We start from the raw sequence: 21186 nt of genomic DNA on the forward strand, positions 1-21186 counted from the left end.
ATTTATTAAGGGAATTTCGGCACTTCGATTTTTGGGGAGCGTGGGGCATATGAGCTTGTTCACTTTTTCTTTCAATTTCTTTATTTCAGTTCTCTACAACACAGAAAAGCAAATGTAACAATTCGTCTTGATCAGAAATAGGAGAAGGAGATTTGTTGACGTAAAATAAATTGTAGAAATGTTCTACGAAGATTGCTTAATAAACATTAGGGTAGGTAAAATATTTTGATAAGGTTATACTTTCTTTTACAGGTGAAACATTTATTGCACTTAAAAAGAAATACTACAGAGAAAGTAAAAACATCACGAGAATATTAGTTACACCAGCTATTTAATTCTACATGACCCACCTGGCCAATTTTGAATACAGACGTATATAAAGGTTTATTTTTTCACAAGTGGCACAGTAAACTGTGTCCATCTGAAAAATGTGGAGGGGACAGGGAATTCTCTTTGTATTGGTGATCGTTACTTCATTTTTACACTCAGGGGCAAGACCCAAAGAGAAAGGTAAAATATACATAATTTTTACCCATCTCCTGATATGCATGTTTAAATAATAAATTCCGATACATGTTTTTCAGGTATATTTTGCTAAAATTGCTGTGTTTATTTTAGCTAGCACTTATTCTTCATTTTTGTACAATAAAATTGAACAAAAATGGTAAAAATAAAATTGTACAAAAATGGTGCATGTGATTGGAGAATTCAATTTTGTAATCAAGTGATATGACCGCATATTTTTATTATTATAATAATGTAACTTGCGATATGTTATTTATTTGTAAAATATTTAAGTTGAGATTTTATGTTGAGATTTCTGATATACTACATAAAAAATGAAGAATAAATGATCAATTCTTCTTTTTTCATTTAATTGATAATATCATTAATGTTAAGTAAAACCTTAAATAAGGAAATTTACATTTCAAGTGTGTATTCCCTTCCAGTCGTATATAAATAATAACCGGAAACAAATTGTCTTAGAAATACGAAAGTATTGGTCGAGTTTTTTTTTTTCGAGAATATTAACTAGACATACTTGATTACAGCATCGATTGCCGACACCCCCTTAATTTCCTTACATTATTATTTTTTCCAAGTAGACTCCATCATAACGAAGCTCTACAATGAAATATGTTTAAGCTTCCGAATAGGGTTTTGTGAACATTGTATTTTATACAGGTAAAACTGAAATTGGGTATAAAATGTCACTTTTAGCTTCTATAACACATTGTGTATTTTATTTTTTTAAACTTCGCTGTATTAACCTTTCTGCACTGTACAAACGGACTGCCTATCAACTTTCAAACGAAGAGATTGTGCCGATATACTCAGTATTAAATAAAACAGAAAATCACGATAAATTCAACAAGAGATCTTTTGATGTTTCTTTCATGCTACACTAATATTTTTTTAACAAGAAGAGGAGTTTTTAATCTATATTTATTTTCTTTAAACTTTTCTATAATAAAATAATTATTTATAAGATTTACATGATTTATTTTTCGTTTCTTTTGATGCAAAGCATTCAAGAAAATTAAATCAAGAGTATACTGCCTTATTCTTTAATGGAGGCTGAGGATGAAAAATGGAGCCAATTTTGCTTGAAATAAAGTTATTTGTCAAAATTGACAAGTAAAAGTCAATGTTCTTAAATGGTTTTATGCATGGGTATTTATGTATTGATATTTTTTAAAATCATATTGAGTTTAAATTGTTACTTTATCCAGTTTTATTTAAAGGAACGGTCTCCACATCATTGAAAGAACCAACTCCTTAGAAATTGTTTAATCACTGCGTCACACGGCGACTTTTCCTTTTCGGAAATCTTTATGCATTTAAGCAACGTCTAAACGAGTGAACAGAAAGAATATATTTTTTTAGGGGAAAATTTGATGCAAGGAAAACGCAAGATAAATTAATGAAAAAAAAAATCCATTGCAGGAGTTTCCTAAATGTTTTTTTCACAGTTATAATAAGCATACTACGGAGAGAAAAAGAATAGTTCTTTTCTTTTTTAATGATAATATAGAAATGAATATGTGATCCGTTTATCAAATTTAGCACCTAAGATTTTATTTTTATTTTTCTCCTAAACACAATATGCACAATATAAATAAATATGAACGATGTATTTGGGAAGAAGTTGAGACTAAGCACTATTATAAATAAACATTCTACATCATCATGTCAAGCCACCGTCCAGAGTCCGCACAAAGCTCTTTCCAGAATGGGAGAGGATCTTACATTTTGGTCGTGGTTTGCGACGATGATTCTACATGTACTTGATGTTTTGAAGTTGGTGTGATTGATTTAGTGCATATTTTTCGTCTTAATTAAATAAACCAAAAATAGCTTTCGTAAATATACCTGAATCGAGTGCAGTATAAATCAAGCGCAGTTTTCATTAAATGCAACATGCACTTTAAATGTTAAAATATTGGCTGTATAATTCTTTAACGAAGATGTCGAAAATTTTCAATTTGGTCATTTCAGTCGTCAAGTATAATGAAATCCGACGATTTTGCTGTTGACAACATGTAGAAGGTTTGACTTCGAGTTATTTATATTCATGAAATCTGCACTGTGTCGGGGAAGACATTATTAATGAATGTCTACTTACGCAAAGAACTCCTGCGGCACTTAATCAAATCTGAAATAAGGATAAAATTGATAGGAACCAAATTAACTTTCAATTTAGAAATCACAATGTAAATACAGGGCGTGGATATAAAATAGCCCTTGGGCATGAATATAAATTGTATCTTATGCTTGTTAAAATGGTCAACTTTCAATTAAAGGATTCACGTACCATGAAATAAATAAAGTAACGATTTTAACAAAGTTTCTTTTATGTCTCTTCACATCGTGAGAAAGCATGCGTCTTTACAAATATATGATTTTAGTTTTACTGTTTGAAGTTTGAGATCCGAAAGATAAACGATATGAATGATTCAGAACAGGAATGCTTTTTATTTGTTCCAAATGTAGATCACATGCTTTATATATCATCGTTCTTTGATTGTCAGCGTTTTTCATGCTGAACAATTTATCTCTCCCTAAAAAGCCTTCCAACAGCAATCAATTTTTTTTTATTGAAACTGTTAAGCCATGTGGAAAAAAAAAATACAAAATTTAATATATTTTTGGAATTGAAATATAAACATATTCGTGTAAATAGGGCCACGCACGCTATAAAAAAATGCTCCCCGAATACGATAAATTAAACACAAGTAAACTTGTATTCGTTTGTGTGGTATATACTTTAAATACATAGTAGAAGAAATATATTATTTAATAATCATACTTATAGCACGGTCAGCAAATAAATTGCTCTTAATAACAGTTGTTTTATAAGTCTTTCAGCGAAAATTAATAAGACGTGATTTATTATTTCTCGTGAGTTTGTCCAAATAAGTTATACTAAATAGTTACCATATGGAGAAATCCTCCTGAATTGCTGCACATATTATCTTATGTACCCAGGCGCGGATCCAGGAATTGAAGTTAAAGGGGGCGCCAAAAGTAGACTTGTGTCTGTGTCTTGAAACCCGCAGTGGATCCAGGGGGCGAAGTCCCCGGAATATCCTGGATTCTAGAGATTTGTAGGGTAAAGATGAGGTCTACCTAGTAATCATTTGTAAATTTTCTCGATGAAGCTATGATTTACACTAAGTTTGACAATTCGAGAGGGCGCCCCCCAATCCACCAATGGTACCCGAGACATTATTGGTACTTGAAAATGGAAATCCGATATGATATACATATAAATAATTGGCAAACATGTTTAACGTATATATAAAAAAGTCTTTGAGATTTTTTTGACATTTTATAATCAAAACCAAAGCATTTTCAGTGTGTATTTTGTTAGCAAATATTCATCTACATAACTTCCTTAAATGACATGGGTAGATAAAATATAGTATTCGAGCTCAAAAGCCCATTCACATTAACAACGTAGGAACGAAGCAAACAAGGAGCTCCTAAACATCAGAGGTGGGATCTGGTGCCATGGAGGAAATGAGCATCCCCTGCCGACCAGTAAAACCCGCCGCGTGTTCCTTGTCATGATCGGAAGACAACGGAAAAAATCCGTGGATAACTCAGTGTGTAAATAATGGAAAATGTGATATTAAAGACGGTAATCGATCAGAAAAAATATCCACGTGCAAAAAACATAAAACAGTGAAGTGTACATAAAACATGGATAGCCAAAAATTCCGGAGATAGGATCAGGTGTTGTAGAGGTGTAAACACCCTCTAATGATCAATCACTTCCATAACCAGTTTTTATAACACTTCATTTCAAGACACATTTTTTTTTATTCTATCTGTAGAATTCGTACAGTCAATTTCTCAGCATATATGTTGTACTTGGCAATTTTCGTTTCATGTTCAAAGCTTTAAAGGACCGACTGGTAGAAGATATAAGGAGACTTTTAGACCTTGCTGAAAACGAGGCAATCCGGGTAAGGGGTAAACATTTTAATGAAGGTTTTAGTTTGCCTCCAAAATTGATAGGAAATTATCAAGAAGAATTCATTCAAATGAATACTTGTTACTTAGAGAAGTAGATTTATATCTTAAAAAACTCAAACAATGATAATAAAAAAAAAAGTTGAACTTCTTTGAAAGAAATTCCTTTATTTGATACGATTTTTAAGGTGGAAGAACAGCGGGAAAATAAAGGCAAAAACCAGACACGTAACGAAAACGAAATAGATAATAAGGTATGCAACTATTTGCGTGTTATATATAATTTATAACTCATTTATCATTGTACATGATTGGGTACATTGTAGAAAAAGGTATTAACAATTGTTTATTTTTTTTAGAATATCGATCCCGATGATCCGTATGATCAGCTGTTGTCTAGTTTTGGTGTAGTTGTGAATGGGAAAGTCCAGCATGTGAGTAGACCGTATAGTTCAGACTATCAAAACTTTTTTAAAGGACATACATTTATAACATAGATTTTACCGGTTTCTTATTTTTTTTTTACATGTATAAATGACATACATGTATTCATTTTGTTTAATGCCATCTGCAATATTTCAGTCATGTTCCTGTTGCATAAGAGAAGAGTTTCTCATATACATCTTTATAAAACACATTTTGTAGGAGAACCGGTTTTAACTTCGTGTTTGAAATATTTTTCTTGTCATAAAAACAAGGATTTTTAAATAGCCAAATCTTATTACTGTATCATTATTTTTAAATAACATCAAAAAGAAAAACATGTATAACTTTGATTAGAATGTTAAAAAAAATCATTCTTTTCATGTATGGACATAGTACATAAGATGGCATGTAACGTATGGTCCGAAAGCACATTATTTTAGAATATAACAAAAGAAAAAAAGAGCAAGATTTATATTCAAAACTGAAACCTAAACAGTAAAATTTCTTTATATTACAGTCTAAGGGTCTTCACATAGAGGATTCAGAAAAGTTAAAGGAACAGAAATTGGACAGAACCATTGAGAGAAAAGAGGAAACGGACAAGGAAGGGGAACCGGGAAAGGAGGTACATCCCTATGACCTGTACAAATCATACAGTTATTAATCAAAATCATTTTCATGAATAATAAACTTAGAAAATAATATTTTAATGTCTCTTGCCGAAAAAGGGAAGTTGCCTAATGGAGGAATTCAAATGCAATAAAACTCTTTTTTTTTGTATATATAGAAACGCAGAAAAAGAAACTTTGGACCGAATTGGCAAAACTGGCCCAAGGGCATTGTTCCTTACATTTTTGACAATAATTTAGGTAGGATTTTACCATTGATTTCTGTAGACCATTTTGGCTATCAACGTTTGACAGCCGAAAAGCAATACATTTATTTCTGCATTATTATCTAGCTGACTGCAGTCAAGACCAAAATCAAACATATACCGTATTCTACATTCCGTATTCTTTTCAATATAAGGCCAAAAGATTATTTCCACGACAACTAGTATCTTAATCTTCTTTTCCAGTTGCCAATAGAGAACCATTCCAGGACGCCATAGCGTTATTTAATGAACTCACTTGTATTCGCTGGAAGCCAAGGTCATCCGAAGTAACAGCGGAAGTTGGACATACGGGATATGTTCGAGTTCAAAGGTCAGTCAGGGAACTTGAACTTGACATGTAAAACCTAGCAGAGAAACACAGGATTTTTTTCACATTTTAGTGATATATACACATGTTTATATACAAGGTGTTTCACAATATATGTCACGCATATAAATGGGCATAATCTGAATATGGAGCAAGATACCAATAATATTAGTGATATATACACATGTATATCATTGGCGTCGGAAGCAAATTGAAAGTGGGGGGGGCTAAGTGTAAGAAAATTTTTTTTGTACCTCCAAAAAAACCAGACAAGCCAAAAAAAAAAAAAAGGAAATGTCTATTTCCCAGACACGAAAATATTTCGGGGGGGGGGGGGGCCAGGTTTGAACTCCAGTACCAAAAATTTTCTTCCAAACACCAACACTTTTATTTTAACCTATACTAAGACGTATCTGTGGAAATATAAATACGAAGATATGTTCAATATCTATACTAAGTATATATTTGGAAAAAAAGTGGGGGGGGGGGGGGGGCTAAGCCCCCCCGGTTCCGACGCCTATGTATATACTGCAACTCTTAAATCAATCTCAGTGAACTAAAAAACGTGTACTGTTTCAGTGGCTCAGGATGTAGTTCCGGTGTTGGCTTCTACGGGAATGATGAACACGTGATAACATTAGCAGAACCCGGATGTGGATCGGTAATGCAATTTTGCTGAAACTCAAAATATTTTTTTAAAGCTATAATCGAAAAGAACAATTTTATTCAATGTGTTAAAAGGCAAATTCTTCCCTATAACTACATGTATGTAACACAATAAAAAAAATATTATTGAATTGTAAGTTGTCAGTTGAGTAAAATCCGTAAAAGATGTTAACCAATAATGTTAAACGTACTTTTCACGTCCTTAAGATAGACATTACAGCTTTCTTTTCAATAAACACATATTTAGGTCGGTACAGCGGTCCACGAAATGTTGCACAGGCTTGGACAAAGACACGAACAGTCTCGAAGTGATCGGGATAGGTATGTCAGGATTGTTTGGAAGAACATCGATCCCGATATGAAGTATAATTTCTACAGACGCTTGACATACAATCGAAACCCTTATGATGTTGGAAGTGTTATGCAGTATGGCTACACGGTATGTTTACTAAAATCAGACATTTACAAGGAAAGGGGTGTTTCACATCACTGTTAGAAGCGTACTTTTTTGTAAATTTTATTAAAGGGATCGTGAAAATGTTTGAATATTTTATGCAGCGTTTATTAAAGGACTCTTTTAATAAATAAATTTTTTTGTTTAGAAACACAATAAAATATCTTTTTTAGTCTTTCGGCAATGGGAAAACAACAATAGACTTAAAAGACAAAAATCTCTTGTTCCTTGAGGCCCCAAGTAACCAGATCTTCTCCTTCTACGATATAAAGGACCTTCTGGATCAGTACGAATGCACTGGTAATAAACAAACACTTGTAATATAACGAACAAAATCCTGTAACACATGTATATACACACGAAACCTTTTTATAAACAAACACTGGTTATGAACAATTACCACGATTATTGCCGAGATCAAAGAAATGCCACGGACATTATTCTCAAATAAATCATGAACGTCATCAAAAAATTATCAGATCAGAAACACGTTTGGCTGTAGAATGAAATGTTTGTTTAAACCGCGTCGATGTGTCGTCTTTTGCCGTTTAAACACCGTAAATTGCATAAAGTTGCTAATGAATGTCGTTTTTTATAGCTATTCCATGGACCTCTCTATACATCTAAACAACGTGATGTGTGTCCCAATAAAGCAGTAAAACATGCAGGAACATGATTTTGTCACTGTGTATTCATTAAAATCAATACATACATGTATTACGAACAAATTTGTAATTAAAAACGTCTATTTTTTTGCAACAAAAGCCCAAATCGTTTTCATTCCAAACACAGGTAAGCAAACAAATTTTCCCTCTGGTGTTAAATGGAACAGCGTAATCGAGACATTGTGACCTAATTCGTTTCTCTGTAGTGGAAACGCTCAGTCGTATTTTAGCGATCTTAGCAGAATAGAAATGAAGTCCTTGTTGTCGTGAAAGATGCAGGATAACCTCCCCCGTCTCAAAATGTTCTTTGAAATATAAAAGCCTGGGCTAACGCCTCGGTATCCTGTAACATTCACAAAAACGCCAACTTTATTTCTTAAACACAAAACCCGTAATACACACACAAAAACAATGTTTTAAACAAACACAAATTTTTTTGTAATGAACACACACAAACTCGTAAAAAAAACAAAAACCTTGTAAAAACAAACAATGTTATAAATTAACACAATTTATAACAGTAAACAAACACATAAAAACACATTAGTTGTATCTTGGAAGTCAGCTTGACATAGAACTAAATTAATTGTAGGTGCATTTAACGTAAACAGACACACTGCATGCATTCCTAAAATTGAATTTAACATTTTTTTAAACAAAAGTCTTGTGTTAAAGTTAAATTAAATTGAAAACATTTTATTAAAAATTTGTGATATAAATTAACACAATTTATAACAGTAAACAAACACTGCATACACTTGTAATAATAAGCACGCAAACTTATAAGCAGTAATTATATTTCTGTCTTGTGTTACATATTTTTACTTCAATTTATTGCACCCTCTTGTATTGGTTGTGTGAACTGTTGAAAGTCGCTTGTAATAGCCAGTAAAGGACATTTTACCTTGTTAAACTTGCAGAGAAATTATGAACAAAAATTATATTACCTGTACAATCTAGGAAAAAAACATTACACAGTAATTTCATGTCTTTTTTTTAAGATTAATTTTCATATTTGCAGCTCATTGTACGTCACCCCCTGTCTGTGAGAATGGCGGGTACGTAAACCTCACGTGTCAGTGCAGCTGTCCTGAGGGATTTACCGGGACCACGTGTGAGACTGTGGATACAGATCCAGGTATTAATATTTTAATTCAAATTTTGTTATTAACAATTCTCTTTCTTTCACGATTTTTTACATGTAAAGTGTTTCACTTTAAAATAAAGCACAAGTTTACCGCATTTCAATTGTAAAACGTATTCCCCTACAACTTTTTTTTCTAGAACTGCACATGTTTCATACGTAAAAAACATAATCTTATCGAAAGTCGTTTGACTTCTTATAGAAATTTTATTTCTCTTTAGGGAAAAAAATTATTTCAATAGATTTCAACTAAACATATTTTAATGATATTTATATATTCTCTAAAACAAACATAAAGTTATCTTGCGAGAGCCAATTAAGCCTTCATTTTTTGTTTCAAATTATCTTGACGTGTTCATATTATTATCAGATTGTGGAGGATATGTTTATCTGAAGGAGACAGATCTTGTTTTGGAGCCAAACAAAGATGTTACAATCACATCACCAAATTATCCCGGCCCTATTGGACAGGGGAAAATTTGTAGATGGGCAGTTAAGGTAATTCAGAAAATTTTCTACGGTTTCATACTTACATTGTTCCTCATCACAAGTTTAAAATACGTAGCCTATGCAAAACAATAGGTTTTTTTTTACTGAGGTTTAACTAATGTAATGTAATAATTTTTATCTGAGCACTATGTCTTTTTTATCTTATGTGATATTCGGTTTTTAAATAAAAATTATGATTGATTTATGAAGATATCAACACCGATTTGCTGCTGGCTTTACTTTTATGAAACTGATGAGTTGCAGTAAATTTTCTTAGCATATGCATCAATTAATAAATTATACATTACAGGGACCAGAAGGTTACATAATAAAGATGACAATAGATGACCTCCACATGGCCTATAACCCGAAAACAGTACGATGTTACCATTGGTTGGAGATACAGTATAACCTTCCAGGTCAACCCGGCATAAGGTAGCGTCACATCCGGCAAATTAAAACACTCGTTAAGCAATGCCATGCAAACTTAATTGTATAGAAAATTAATAAATTTTTGATAACTCAATTAAGTAAAATGCACACAGTGACTATAAATTCTTTTAGATTTAAATCAACAAAAATTAATTGAAGGTTAAACCCATGTATTTTCACTCATTAAACAAAAACTACCACTTTAACAAATATACGAATAAGCTTTAGCACAATTTCAAAAAAATTACAGTACACTAAATTAAAGCACTGCAACAAAGACATTATGATAAAAAAGCATTTAAACAAAAATACGACACCCTGAGGTAATGCATGTCATATAAATAATAAGATGATAGCTTGCTGATTTAACTGATCATAATTTCATTTATTGACGGACAGCCGATGTGGTGACGTAGTTGGAGAAACCTTCCTGACGTCAGTCGATTCACCAACGTTAATGATCGTTACCATGGATACCAAATTTGCGGGCAGCAGGGTCACACACAAAGGCTTCAAACTTCATTTTGAAAAAGAGAAAGAAGGTATTTTCTCATTCAAAATATCTTTTCATCTGAAAACATTTCACAAACAAAGGTAAAATTCCCATTCTTCAACCTTAAGAAGCATAATTCTTTTATTATATCATATGACATCATTGGCGTCGGAAGCAAACTGAAAGTTTGGGGGGGGGGGGTGGCTGGGAGAAAAAATTTCAAAACATAAAAAAAAAACTTGACAAGCCAACAAAAAAAAAAAAGCAAAATGTCCTATTTTGTGGTGGGGTGGTTGGTTGGGTTGAATCGAACTTTCACTACCATTTTTAGCTCTACTGGTCAGAGACCAGAAGAGCTTATGCGATAGTAATGCGTCCGGCGTCCGTCCGTCTGTCCGTCTGTCTGTCTGTCTGTAAACACACAATGCTACTCCTCCTACAGTTTTGGTCTAATTTCAATATAACTTGGCACACAAGTAGACTACACTAAGATACATAATTCTGTGTATCGGTTTTTGATTTCGATTATCGGTGTTGCCGTGGTTACTAAAAATAGAAATTTCTGTGAAATTCTTTCAAAATGCTACTCCTCCTACAGTTTTGGTCTGATTTCAATATAACTTGGCACACAAGTAGACTACACTAAGATACATAATTCTGTATATCGGTTTTTGATTTCGATAGTCGGTGTTGCCGTGGTTACTAAAAATAGAAATTTCTGTGAAATTTTTCAAAATGCTACTCCTCCTACAGTTTTGGTCTGATTTCAATATAACTTGGCACACAAGTAGACTACACTAAGTTACATAATTCTGTGTATCGGTTTTTGATTTCGATAAATGGTGTTGCCGTGGTTACTAAAAATAGAAATTTCTGTGAAATTCTTTCAAAATGCTACTCCTCCTACAGTTTTGGTCTGATTTCAATATAACTTGGCACACAAGTAGACTACACTAAGTTACATAATTCTGTGTATCGGTTTTTGATTTCGATAAACGGTGTTGCCGTGGTTACTAAAAATAGAAATTTCTGTGAAATTCTTTCAAAATGCTACTCCTACTACAGTTTTGGTCTGATTTCAATATAACTTGGCACACAAGTAGACTACACTAAGAATATAAAGAGACTTTATCAAGGATCATTATTCTATTTATTGCTGTTGTAAAGTTTCAATTCCCAACTGCTTAAGTACTTTTCTCTTCCTTTGCTATAAGTACAGTAGAGCTTCAGTCTCGACAGAGACTTCTGGTTATAAACATTGCCATTTACCCTTTTTTAAGCAAAAGTAGAACGTGCATGTTGAAATTGGGGGGTGGGGGTAGACGCGACCTTTCATCCCAGTGTTCAGTGCCTATGTTATGTCTATATTTGCGAAAGGGGGGGGGGGTCTAAGCGGCGTTTGGATATAGTAAAAAACCATATATCATAACAGAACAAGACTTGTCAAGTTTTTATCATACATGATATTTTGTGAACAGATCCGCTTATTTCTAAAGTACAGATCCTATTTTTGTCAGTAAGAACACTTGATTACAATAACATATCTTTTAAATAAACTAGCTTATACTGGTTTTGCTCTTAGTGTAAATAAAAAAAAATATTTCCCTACTTTTAAGAGATATTTTTTATCAATTGTTCAATGTCCATTTGGAAATTATCGAAAGGTATCGAAAATATATATTTATTGAATTACGTTTTAAAATCTTACAGATTTCTTTATACATTTCTTTACAGTACTATTTATCTTGTAGTTTGTAGGGACAGTCTCTGTCAGTACGGCGTGTGTGTTCCCTCCCAGACCAGGGCGTGTCAGTACAAGTGTGTGTGTCAGCCAGGGTACACGGGAGACAACTGTGATCAAGTTATAGGTAGGGTTGTTTACACAGTACAGATAAAGTTTTGTTTTTGACCAAGCTGTGATCAAGATGTAGGTATGGTTTGTATAATACAGATTGTCTGTTACCGACCTAAGGTTATCATAGTGTCTTTCTGTTAAATTTTTACGTCGATGGATTGACCAAATAAAGGGACTTTATTTATTTATTGTTATTGAATATTGTTTATTCAAAAACAAGTATAACAAAGACAAAAAAATATACATGAACAATAGGTCAGAATTGTAATGGTTTGAAAGTCTTTATTTATTTATTATCAGTAATAAAGATAAAATTTTGCATTATATCCTGATGATATATTATTATAATCATTACATGTATATTAATGATACTGAGTGAATTTTTTTTTGTTTTTTTTTTTTGCTTTTCGTTAGTGGCATAAATTTTGACTTTTTTGTGTAGATGGTGCTCAACTTAAATGTACTTTTGAGAGGTTTGAGAAGTGTTTCTTCAGTAATATCCAGGAAGGTGATGACTTTGAATGGGGTATTGGTTTTGTACGTATTTATTCTTTTAATTACTTTTCAAAACATGTTTCCCTTTACCAAATTATACATTTATATTGACATTAATGACATTAGGAAAATACTTTAAACTATGTTCGATACTTACTTCGAACCTTGTCGTTATTTAGATAAATGAACCATGATGCTGGACTTAGAGAAAAATCGTTAAATTACTTGCATAGATTATGATAACTTGATACATTGTATATTCTTTAAATTCATAATGATTTACACGTAGATAAGGCTTAGTTTATAAAACTAATTAACAAAGAAAGTATACATGTAGTATGAGAAATACATTTCAAAAACCAAAACAGTGATAAATGAATAATCAGAATGTTTTATTTTCAGAAATCATGTCTTATACAATGTACATTGGATGTTCTCTTCAGATAACTCCCTTCTTTCAAATATCTTATAAGATACTGTTGTAAGTTTTACGCTGTACATAGTTTACAAATGTATAAATAACACTGCATTAATTACAGAAACATAGTTTGTCCACGAGCACGGGGCCGGAGGAGGCCTACAGAGGACAGAGATTCTTATTTGCTGAAATGTCTTTACCCAGGAAACCCGGGGATAAGGCCATTCTCAAATCAAAAGTATCCTTACCAGGTATATTGTAACATATCACTTGATTTAAGCCAAATGGTTTGAATATCAATGCCTCTTTTCACAAAATTCGATGGAAAGAATCAAGAATCCTGAATCTCACATTCGTTTTTCTTTCCATTTATTTGCTTAAGCATGTTGCTGGTTAATGTTTGCACGATAAAATGCATGCACGTTAATTTTAGCTTCCTTTCATTGATAACAGAGAAGAGCGGTTGTCTTTCTTTTGCGTACAACATGTTTGGAAGAAACGTTTACAAGCTGTCGCTATTTTCCGAGGGAACAAACGCAGCTAAGACCTCACTGTGGACCAAAGAAGGAAACCAAGCATCTGATTGGCTGACGGCGAAAGTTAATGTTCCGGCAACAGCAGGACTAAAAGTATAAAATCGTCGTGTACTTAAACATTTTTACATTGAACACTTAAAAGTTCTAATTAAATAACATGTAAGGTGTCCTTAACGTAAATGAATTGAAATTTTAGTGTGTAGTTCAATTTTGTAGTGATCAAGCATTCTTAACAGATGCTTTGTAATATGTCAAGACCAATATCTTATATTCAATTTACAATAGTCTTTGTTTTCCTTGATTTTTTCTGGAAGGTGGAGGGTTTGAAGGGGATTTTCGTTTGGGGTCTGTGTTGCGTGTAAATTAAAAAATGATATTGCTAAACTTAATATTCAGCAATACAATAAAAAATTTCTCAATTTCCAAAACATATTACTTTGTTAAATAAAGAGTCATAAATAAAATTTCAGATTGGAAATATTAAAAAAAAAATGAATTTGTTTCAAATTTATTTTTAGCTGTCATTTGAGGCCATTACAGGAGATGCGTGGGATAGTGACGTAGCGCTAGATGAGATCACGTGGGCGGTGGGCCAGTGTGGTGAGTACTGTTGTATAATAAAGGAAGTCAAACTGAAGGAAAACAATTTCTTGGTTACTCAGTCTGTATAGTGTAGAAGTGGAGGGTGGGGTGATATAACCTTGAAATACACCAGTGAGATAATACATTCTGTGATATAATGTTACATACGACTTATTTAACAAATTTAATTTACTATGTATTTGTATTTCCTACCTCAATATATTAACCATGCTGCATCTTATTCACCTTTGTATGAAAACTTTTGAATCCATCTTTGTAAACCAAACTGTTTGAGCTTGAAATCGCCATTGAAAATGCAACGACTTAAAACTGACTTAAAACTAATTTAGTTTCAGTTTCATGATGGATCAAACATTACAAACAGATATAGGAATTTAGTTTTATAATTCTAACAGGTTAAAAGAGGGTACATATAGAAAATTGCTGGTACAAGATAGTTTAAGCGGAAAAAAAACGTTAAAACAATACTGTACTTTTCTTTTCAGACATGAACACTAAAAAAGAATGCATTGAACCGGGAAAGGAGTATGAGGGTACACGTGCCTACACAAAAGGCGGGATCACGTGTCAAGCCTGGGCAGCTAACGAACCGCACTCAATAACGTCAAGTAATTAATTCCTACTGTATTAAAAAATATCTAACTTAAGACTATTGAAATTTGGGCAAACTTTATATATCACAAACAATTATACATGATGATATTATGATTTTGTTAAGGTATTTAATGTATAATGAAGGGATTTTGAACAACTTTAAATTATTTTAAACTAGTTAAAAACACATTTCTAGATAACGGTGAAAGTGAAATGAACCAAATTCAAAAGACTGATAACATGTAAGGAGACGGTCATTTTGCACGTTAAAAGTTTTTGAAGAGTGATCTGCCCTTGATGAAAAGTAGAAAATTTTTAATTTCTCACAATATCTGCAGTACACAATTCGTTTTATTTCATATATTAATAAAGAGGGAGTTTATGCATATTTTCACCAAGAGATTTCTTTGAAATTCATATTACTTTTTACAATATCTTATGAAAACATAAGCTGCCCATAGACTTCAATGTAAAATTCAAGGTGCAATTATTTGGACAATAAGCAAAATTCCTTCGGTGGAGTATTTTTATTTGTTAAAATTTTCCTTATGCTACCATGATAAAAAATATCAGACCATTCAATTTATTAGGTACAAAATATGGTCGTTATACATTGAATACTTTAAGATAAATTGAGAACGTGTAAATTGTAATTAATGTACAATTTGAGCTTGATGTTTTCTTTGAAGAGTACGCTTACCTGGCTGACCAGTCTAACTACTGTCGGATCGCTGATGAGCCTGAGCCCTGGTGCTACACTACCTCTGAATCAACAAGATGGGACTGGTGTGATGTTCCATACTGCGGTATGTCCTGCATATTAAGATCTTGAATTCTGAATAAAAAACACATATCATCATGTTTGGCCTTGTCTCATGCTTGAGCAGTTAATGTGTTTTTTTATCAATATTTTTTCCAAAAAAAGTCAATAATACTTTTGATTAAGTTTGATGGATCTTGGATATTCATTTCTGCACTCGAATTCCAAAAAAGTAAAATATATACTTATTTCTGTAGAAGCACAAATTTTCGTGGGGATAAAATTTCGCTGATTTGTCATCAAAAATAGTTTCGTGGGCATTTTATTTTGATGTTCTGAGAGTAAGCCTATTCAGTATATAGTCATATAAAATTTCGTGTGGGATTTAATTTCGTTAATAATTGTTAACAACGAAATAAACGAAATTTAACCCCCCACGAATATTTGAACATGTGCATTTACAGTATTTTTTGGATAATCATATTTAAACTATCAAAATCATCTTGAGCAATGAAATAAATAAGCAATTCAATTTATAACAGCTTCCACCGAGTGTGCCTATACACCAAACCAAGCAGACTACAGCGGGACGGTCAGCCATACTAAGACAGGCATCCCCTGTCAGAGGTGGGACTCTCAGACTCCACACACTCACTCCTACAACAACCTGGTGAAGGACGAGAACTACTGTAGGAACACGGACAACAGCGCAGGCGCCTGGTGTTACACACAGGATCCCGACACTCGCTGGGAGCTTTGTGATGTACAGCAATGCGGTAAAGCCGTGGGAAATTCTTTAAAAAAAAATTTCTTTTGAAGGAGGGAGGGTTGAAAGAGTAATTTTCCACTACATTCTAAAGGGACAAATAGTTTACGGGACAAAATGACAGACCCGCACATAAAATTGATAATTTAGATATTCTAGGCAAACAGTTTCATTCGTCCCGTGGGAGGTAATTATTCACCAAATTAAAATGTCGAACAAGTAAATTATTAATAAAAGCTTGAAAGAATTGACAAGGTAATTTAAAACCAAATAAAAGATAACATTTCAAGGAGAGTTCAACATTTCCAGTTCACAAGATCAATGACATATATGTTGATTTTGTAATGTTTTAGATTGGGACAATTCGGGGTACCTAGAAAGAAATGTTTTCATTTGATTTTCATATCTAAAATAAAATATTTATAATTAAATTAAAGCAGTGTGCAATGTAATTTAAAATAACTAGTCAAGAATTTAAATGTAGATTTGTGTATAATTTCGGGCACGTAGCAACAGGGGTGGACAGGGGGACCTGACCCCCCACTATTTTCCCAGACATAAATCTTACTATTGAAAATGTTCACTGAAAAGCTGCTGCCCCCCCCCCCCCCCCTTTTTTCTACTGTATACTGTAAGGGCAAAACAATTTGGTTTGGAAGGAATTTAAGTGGTATTGAAAATAGGATTTTCGAGTTTAGGCAATTATCTTTCTTTCTTTTTTTTTTTTTTTTGTTTTGCTTGTGAACTTTCTCAGGAAAGTAAATAAAAATATCTGGCTGCCCCCTTTCAATAACGATGCTACATCACTGTATTTCAGTAATTTCAGTGTCATCTGAAAGGTTCAAATAACTTTATGATATTTGCCCATTACTTCATATGTTTTCTCAATTAATTAATATATATTAATGCAATGAAAGAAGACCAATATTAAAAAAATCTGTATATTTTTTTCTTACTTTCAAGACACCATACAATTTTAATGGAAAAAAGTCTTTCTTACTTCATTTATAAAGATCTTTTTGAATAAATGAACTATGTCATAAATTCTTTGTATGCATCCTTTTACAGAAAAAATTCAACGTGACTGTATTATGACAGGAAGGGGTTTAGATTATGCTGGATCTATTTCTAAATCGGCTTCTGGGAAAACTTGTCTAAACTGGCCAAATGGTATGTCCCCATATCGAATTTCATATTTCCGAATGCATTTTTATTAGATCAAGGATGTACATTTTTTTTATAAGCTTTAATTGCCACACTTTCTACATGCATTCTTAAGCAAAACAGGTTTATGCTTTTAATCAAGTGACTAGAACTCGGATTAATGCTCAAGAATGTACATTTTTTCGATAACCTTTTAATTGTCACACTTTCTACTATAGTATTATTTAAGCAAGACATGTTGATGTTTCTAATCATTCAGATTCCTACAAAATGATTAACATAAGCCGGAATTTCAGATTCAATGAAGGAAAACGTAAACTACTGCAGGAACCCTGATATGTCATCTAAGCCATGGTGTTACATTCAGGGAGAAAGCGGTCCAACCAAGGAAGACTGTGCAATAAAATCCTGTGGTAATAAAACTTTCTTCTCAAAACGTAAACATTTTCTCCTTTTGTAAATTTACAAGGTTAAAATTAATAACAAACCCATAAAGAATTTTAGGTAGCTATATTTGACGTTTCTTCCATACATTATTTTGCCAACGTATTATTCTCTTTAGAGAAGTGGACAGATTTTTGCCTATATCCACTTCTTTTTACAGAGAAGTGTAGGCCGTCGACGGTTCTACATTTAAACGTTTTCCAGACTAACAACATGAAGATCTGCGAAAAGAAGTGGATGTAGGCGTAAGCCTGTCTGCTTCCCTGAAGAGAACAGCCGTGTATACACATGTAGACTAAACTTAACATAGTATAAAGAAAATAAGTTCACAAAGAACATGGGCGTCGGAAGCAAAATTGAATGGGAGGGGGGGCTAGCTAACCCAACAAAAAAGGTAAATCCCAATTTTCAAAGCCTATATGATGTCTATTTTTGCAAAAAAAGTGGGGGATGGGGGCTAAGCCCCCCCCCCCCCGCGTTTCCGATGCCTATGAAGAAGATACGTGTATGTGATATTGGATTGGTTTTGTAGCGGATTCCCCTTGTTTTCCTAATCCGTGTAAAAACAGAGGAAGTTGTGAGGTGGATGGAACGTCCTATAAATGCACATGTCTGGAGGGATTTATAGGGAATAATTGTGAAACAGAGGGTAAATTTAAATCTTAACACTTGTTATATTAATTCTGCTATAAAATATTTTAGGTAACGTCCATCAGTGTTTCTATTTAATCAGTGTTTTACACTTCATGTTTAAATTCTCGTAACTAAATGTATTATTTCTTGTCGACATTTGAAATTATTCCAAATGTTATTTCGGAAATTTAACTGATGTTCACTTGGTTTTAATATTATTTCCTTTAATTTCAAATTGAAATGTAATTCAAAGTTCAAGTGGAGGAGGCCGATTGTAAAAGAACAACCACGGGTTGGGAATATCGGGGGAAGATCAACGTCACAAAATCGGGGAGGACATGCCAGGCATGGGCGTCAGACACTCCCCATTCACATTCTGTGGGAAAGGACTTACCTGAGAATTATTGTAGGAATCCTGACAGCGAACCCGCCCCGTGGTGCTACACCATGGATACTGATAAACGTTTTGAGACCTGTGATGTTCCAGATTGTGGTAAATAGTCAAGCTCCTATTTGAGATTTACTCTTACGATTGCTTGGTAGAGTTAAAACATGGTAGTAAGGTGCCAGTAACACTCATAAAAGAAAGATAAATCTTAGAAACAAATGTGATTTTTAATCATTTTATAAAATCTCTATGACGAAAGGTCGCATCCTTCAAATAGTTTGCTGAAATATATGGATATATAAATATATATATAAACCTCATATATAAAAACTTAAGATTTAAAAAAAAAACCAAATTAATTCTAAAAGATCAAAAGTGTGCAGAAAAATGATGATTTTTACATTATATTTAAATACAAATACTGTTAATAAAGAAAATAAATTTATTCAGTGTATGCCTAAAAGACTTAAAGTTAAATTTTACATATAACTTCTCATTCACAGTGACTCCAGCTCTAGAATGCCTACCCAACTCGGATCCTAAAGGAGAACGGTACTACGGAACACATAACGTGGCGGATACCGGAGACCTATGTCAAGCTTGGAGTAGCCAGACCCCCAACACACATAAATATACTTATCTCAGCGACCAATCCAACTACTGCAGGAACCCGGATGGAGAGCCCGCCCCTTGGTGTTATACCGTCAACCCTAAAGTTCGGTGGAGTACCTGTAATATTCCTCACTGCTGAAATTAAAGACTTTTTACTCTAAAACAGCCATTTTGTCAATATATTAATCATTTTATCCATAATAAACATCAATGATCAGCTTCTTTATCCACATTATCTCTCAAAGTAATTATTAAGGAGAATGGTTTTGACTTTTAATTGACAAATTTCATCTGCCATTCTGACAAAAAAAAAGGGGGGGTATCGTTTTACCCCTGGTGTGTCAGTCTCTAAGCTGCAGAAATGTAGCATTGTGGTTATATATTTATTAGTCTTTGACCATAAAACTAGCAATATCAGGTGGTGGTTATGTATTGATTTTTTATTTAATCAGATATGCAAACCTATATCAAAATAAAAAAAAACATTTATAAAAATCAGAGCCGGGTTAATGCAATGTAACATGGTAACACAGACTTTCTTCATTATTCTTTAAACATCTTAGAAATTTTTCAGAAATAGAAGAACTTAAAACACCTAAATATTCAACTGATCAAGCATCTATTTAAAAAGAAAATTATTTAAATTTTACCGTTTTTTGAAATCATATGTCATGTTACTTAATGAATAAATATAGTTTATTTGTTTTAACCAATCAAAGAGTCTAAGTAAGTTGACTAATATGGCAAAAATTTTTGACAGACAAAAAGAGAAATTGACTTTGAAAAGTGAAAAAAGAGGGGGAATGCATCTATTGGAGAGGCGGGTTGATTGATACGGGTATGGGGTCATACGAGTACAATGGCCAGAGGAGGTGTTGTTGTTGAGAAAGAGCATCGGGATGCTCTTATGGTGGAGATAAGGCTGACCAAGTCAATGTTTTCTGGTGCAAGCTTGAGGACAGACATTCCTGTCATAAGAAGCCTTGTATCAACCAGATGCACCTTACATTGAAAAATCATTCGACTAATCAAGAGCGCATAGTCTGTGCACTCCATGGATTTTGCTGTCGAGCCCACCACCCAAAGTGAATATTTTTAAGTAAATTTTCTTTTCAGTGGAATTTTGATTAATGTGAAGAAAAAAACCTTATCACTTGGTTTAGGATAGTTGTGTTCAGGGTGCTTTTTATTGCCTCGAGCTCGAGATTCAACTAGCATCAGAGTTCTTCCACCGATCTAAAGGTGCAATCAGAAGTATATTCTTTATTTTTTTATAATAATGTATAGATTTTTTTTTTGCATTTTATGAAGAGTTACATCCACCTTTTAAATATAAAAGGGCAATTTCTTGCACTGGTCTGACCTACATATTTATTTAAACTAACAGTATCATCAATTGCCTACTGACAATCACGCAATTCTACCCATATAGCTACATGTATGACTGGAACTTCAAGAAATAGAAAGA

The 21186-nt window shown here is 33.0% G+C and overlaps 1 protein-coding gene across 1 annotated transcript; it reads left to right on the plus strand.

Moving 5' to 3' along the window:
• Positions 1–402: 402 nt before the first annotated feature.
• On the plus strand, positions 403–19940 carry LOC134273818 (uncharacterized). The gene is made up of 27 exons (XM_062756028.1): positions 403–510; positions 4405–4472; positions 4668–4733; positions 4839–4913; positions 5423–5530; positions 5693–5774; positions 5984–6110; positions 6687–6768; positions 7021–7212; positions 7401–7527; positions 8914–9030; positions 9407–9534; positions 9836–9960; positions 10357–10499; positions 12202–12318; positions 12748–12842; positions 13340–13469; positions 13672–13847; positions 14273–14354; positions 14843–14965; positions 15641–15757; positions 16254–16487; positions 17546–17647; positions 17938–18054; positions 18618–18734; positions 18972–19211; positions 19610–19940. The coding sequence occupies exons 1-27, from the start codon at positions 429–431 to the stop codon at positions 19855–19857; spliced, it is 3420 nt and encodes a 1139-aa protein (XP_062612012.1). The 5' UTR covers positions 403–428; the 3' UTR covers positions 19858–19940.
• Positions 19941–21186: the final 1246 nt, after the last annotated feature.

Source organism: Saccostrea cucullata, unplaced genomic scaffold (genome assembly GCF_032062105.1).
Source record: "Saccostrea cucullata isolate Sc308-1 unplaced genomic scaffold, CSIRO_AGI_Scuc_v1 ctg1379, whole genome shotgun sequence".
In the NCBI taxonomy this organism is placed as follows: Eukaryota; Metazoa; Mollusca; class Bivalvia; order Ostreida; family Ostreidae; genus Saccostrea; species Saccostrea cuccullata.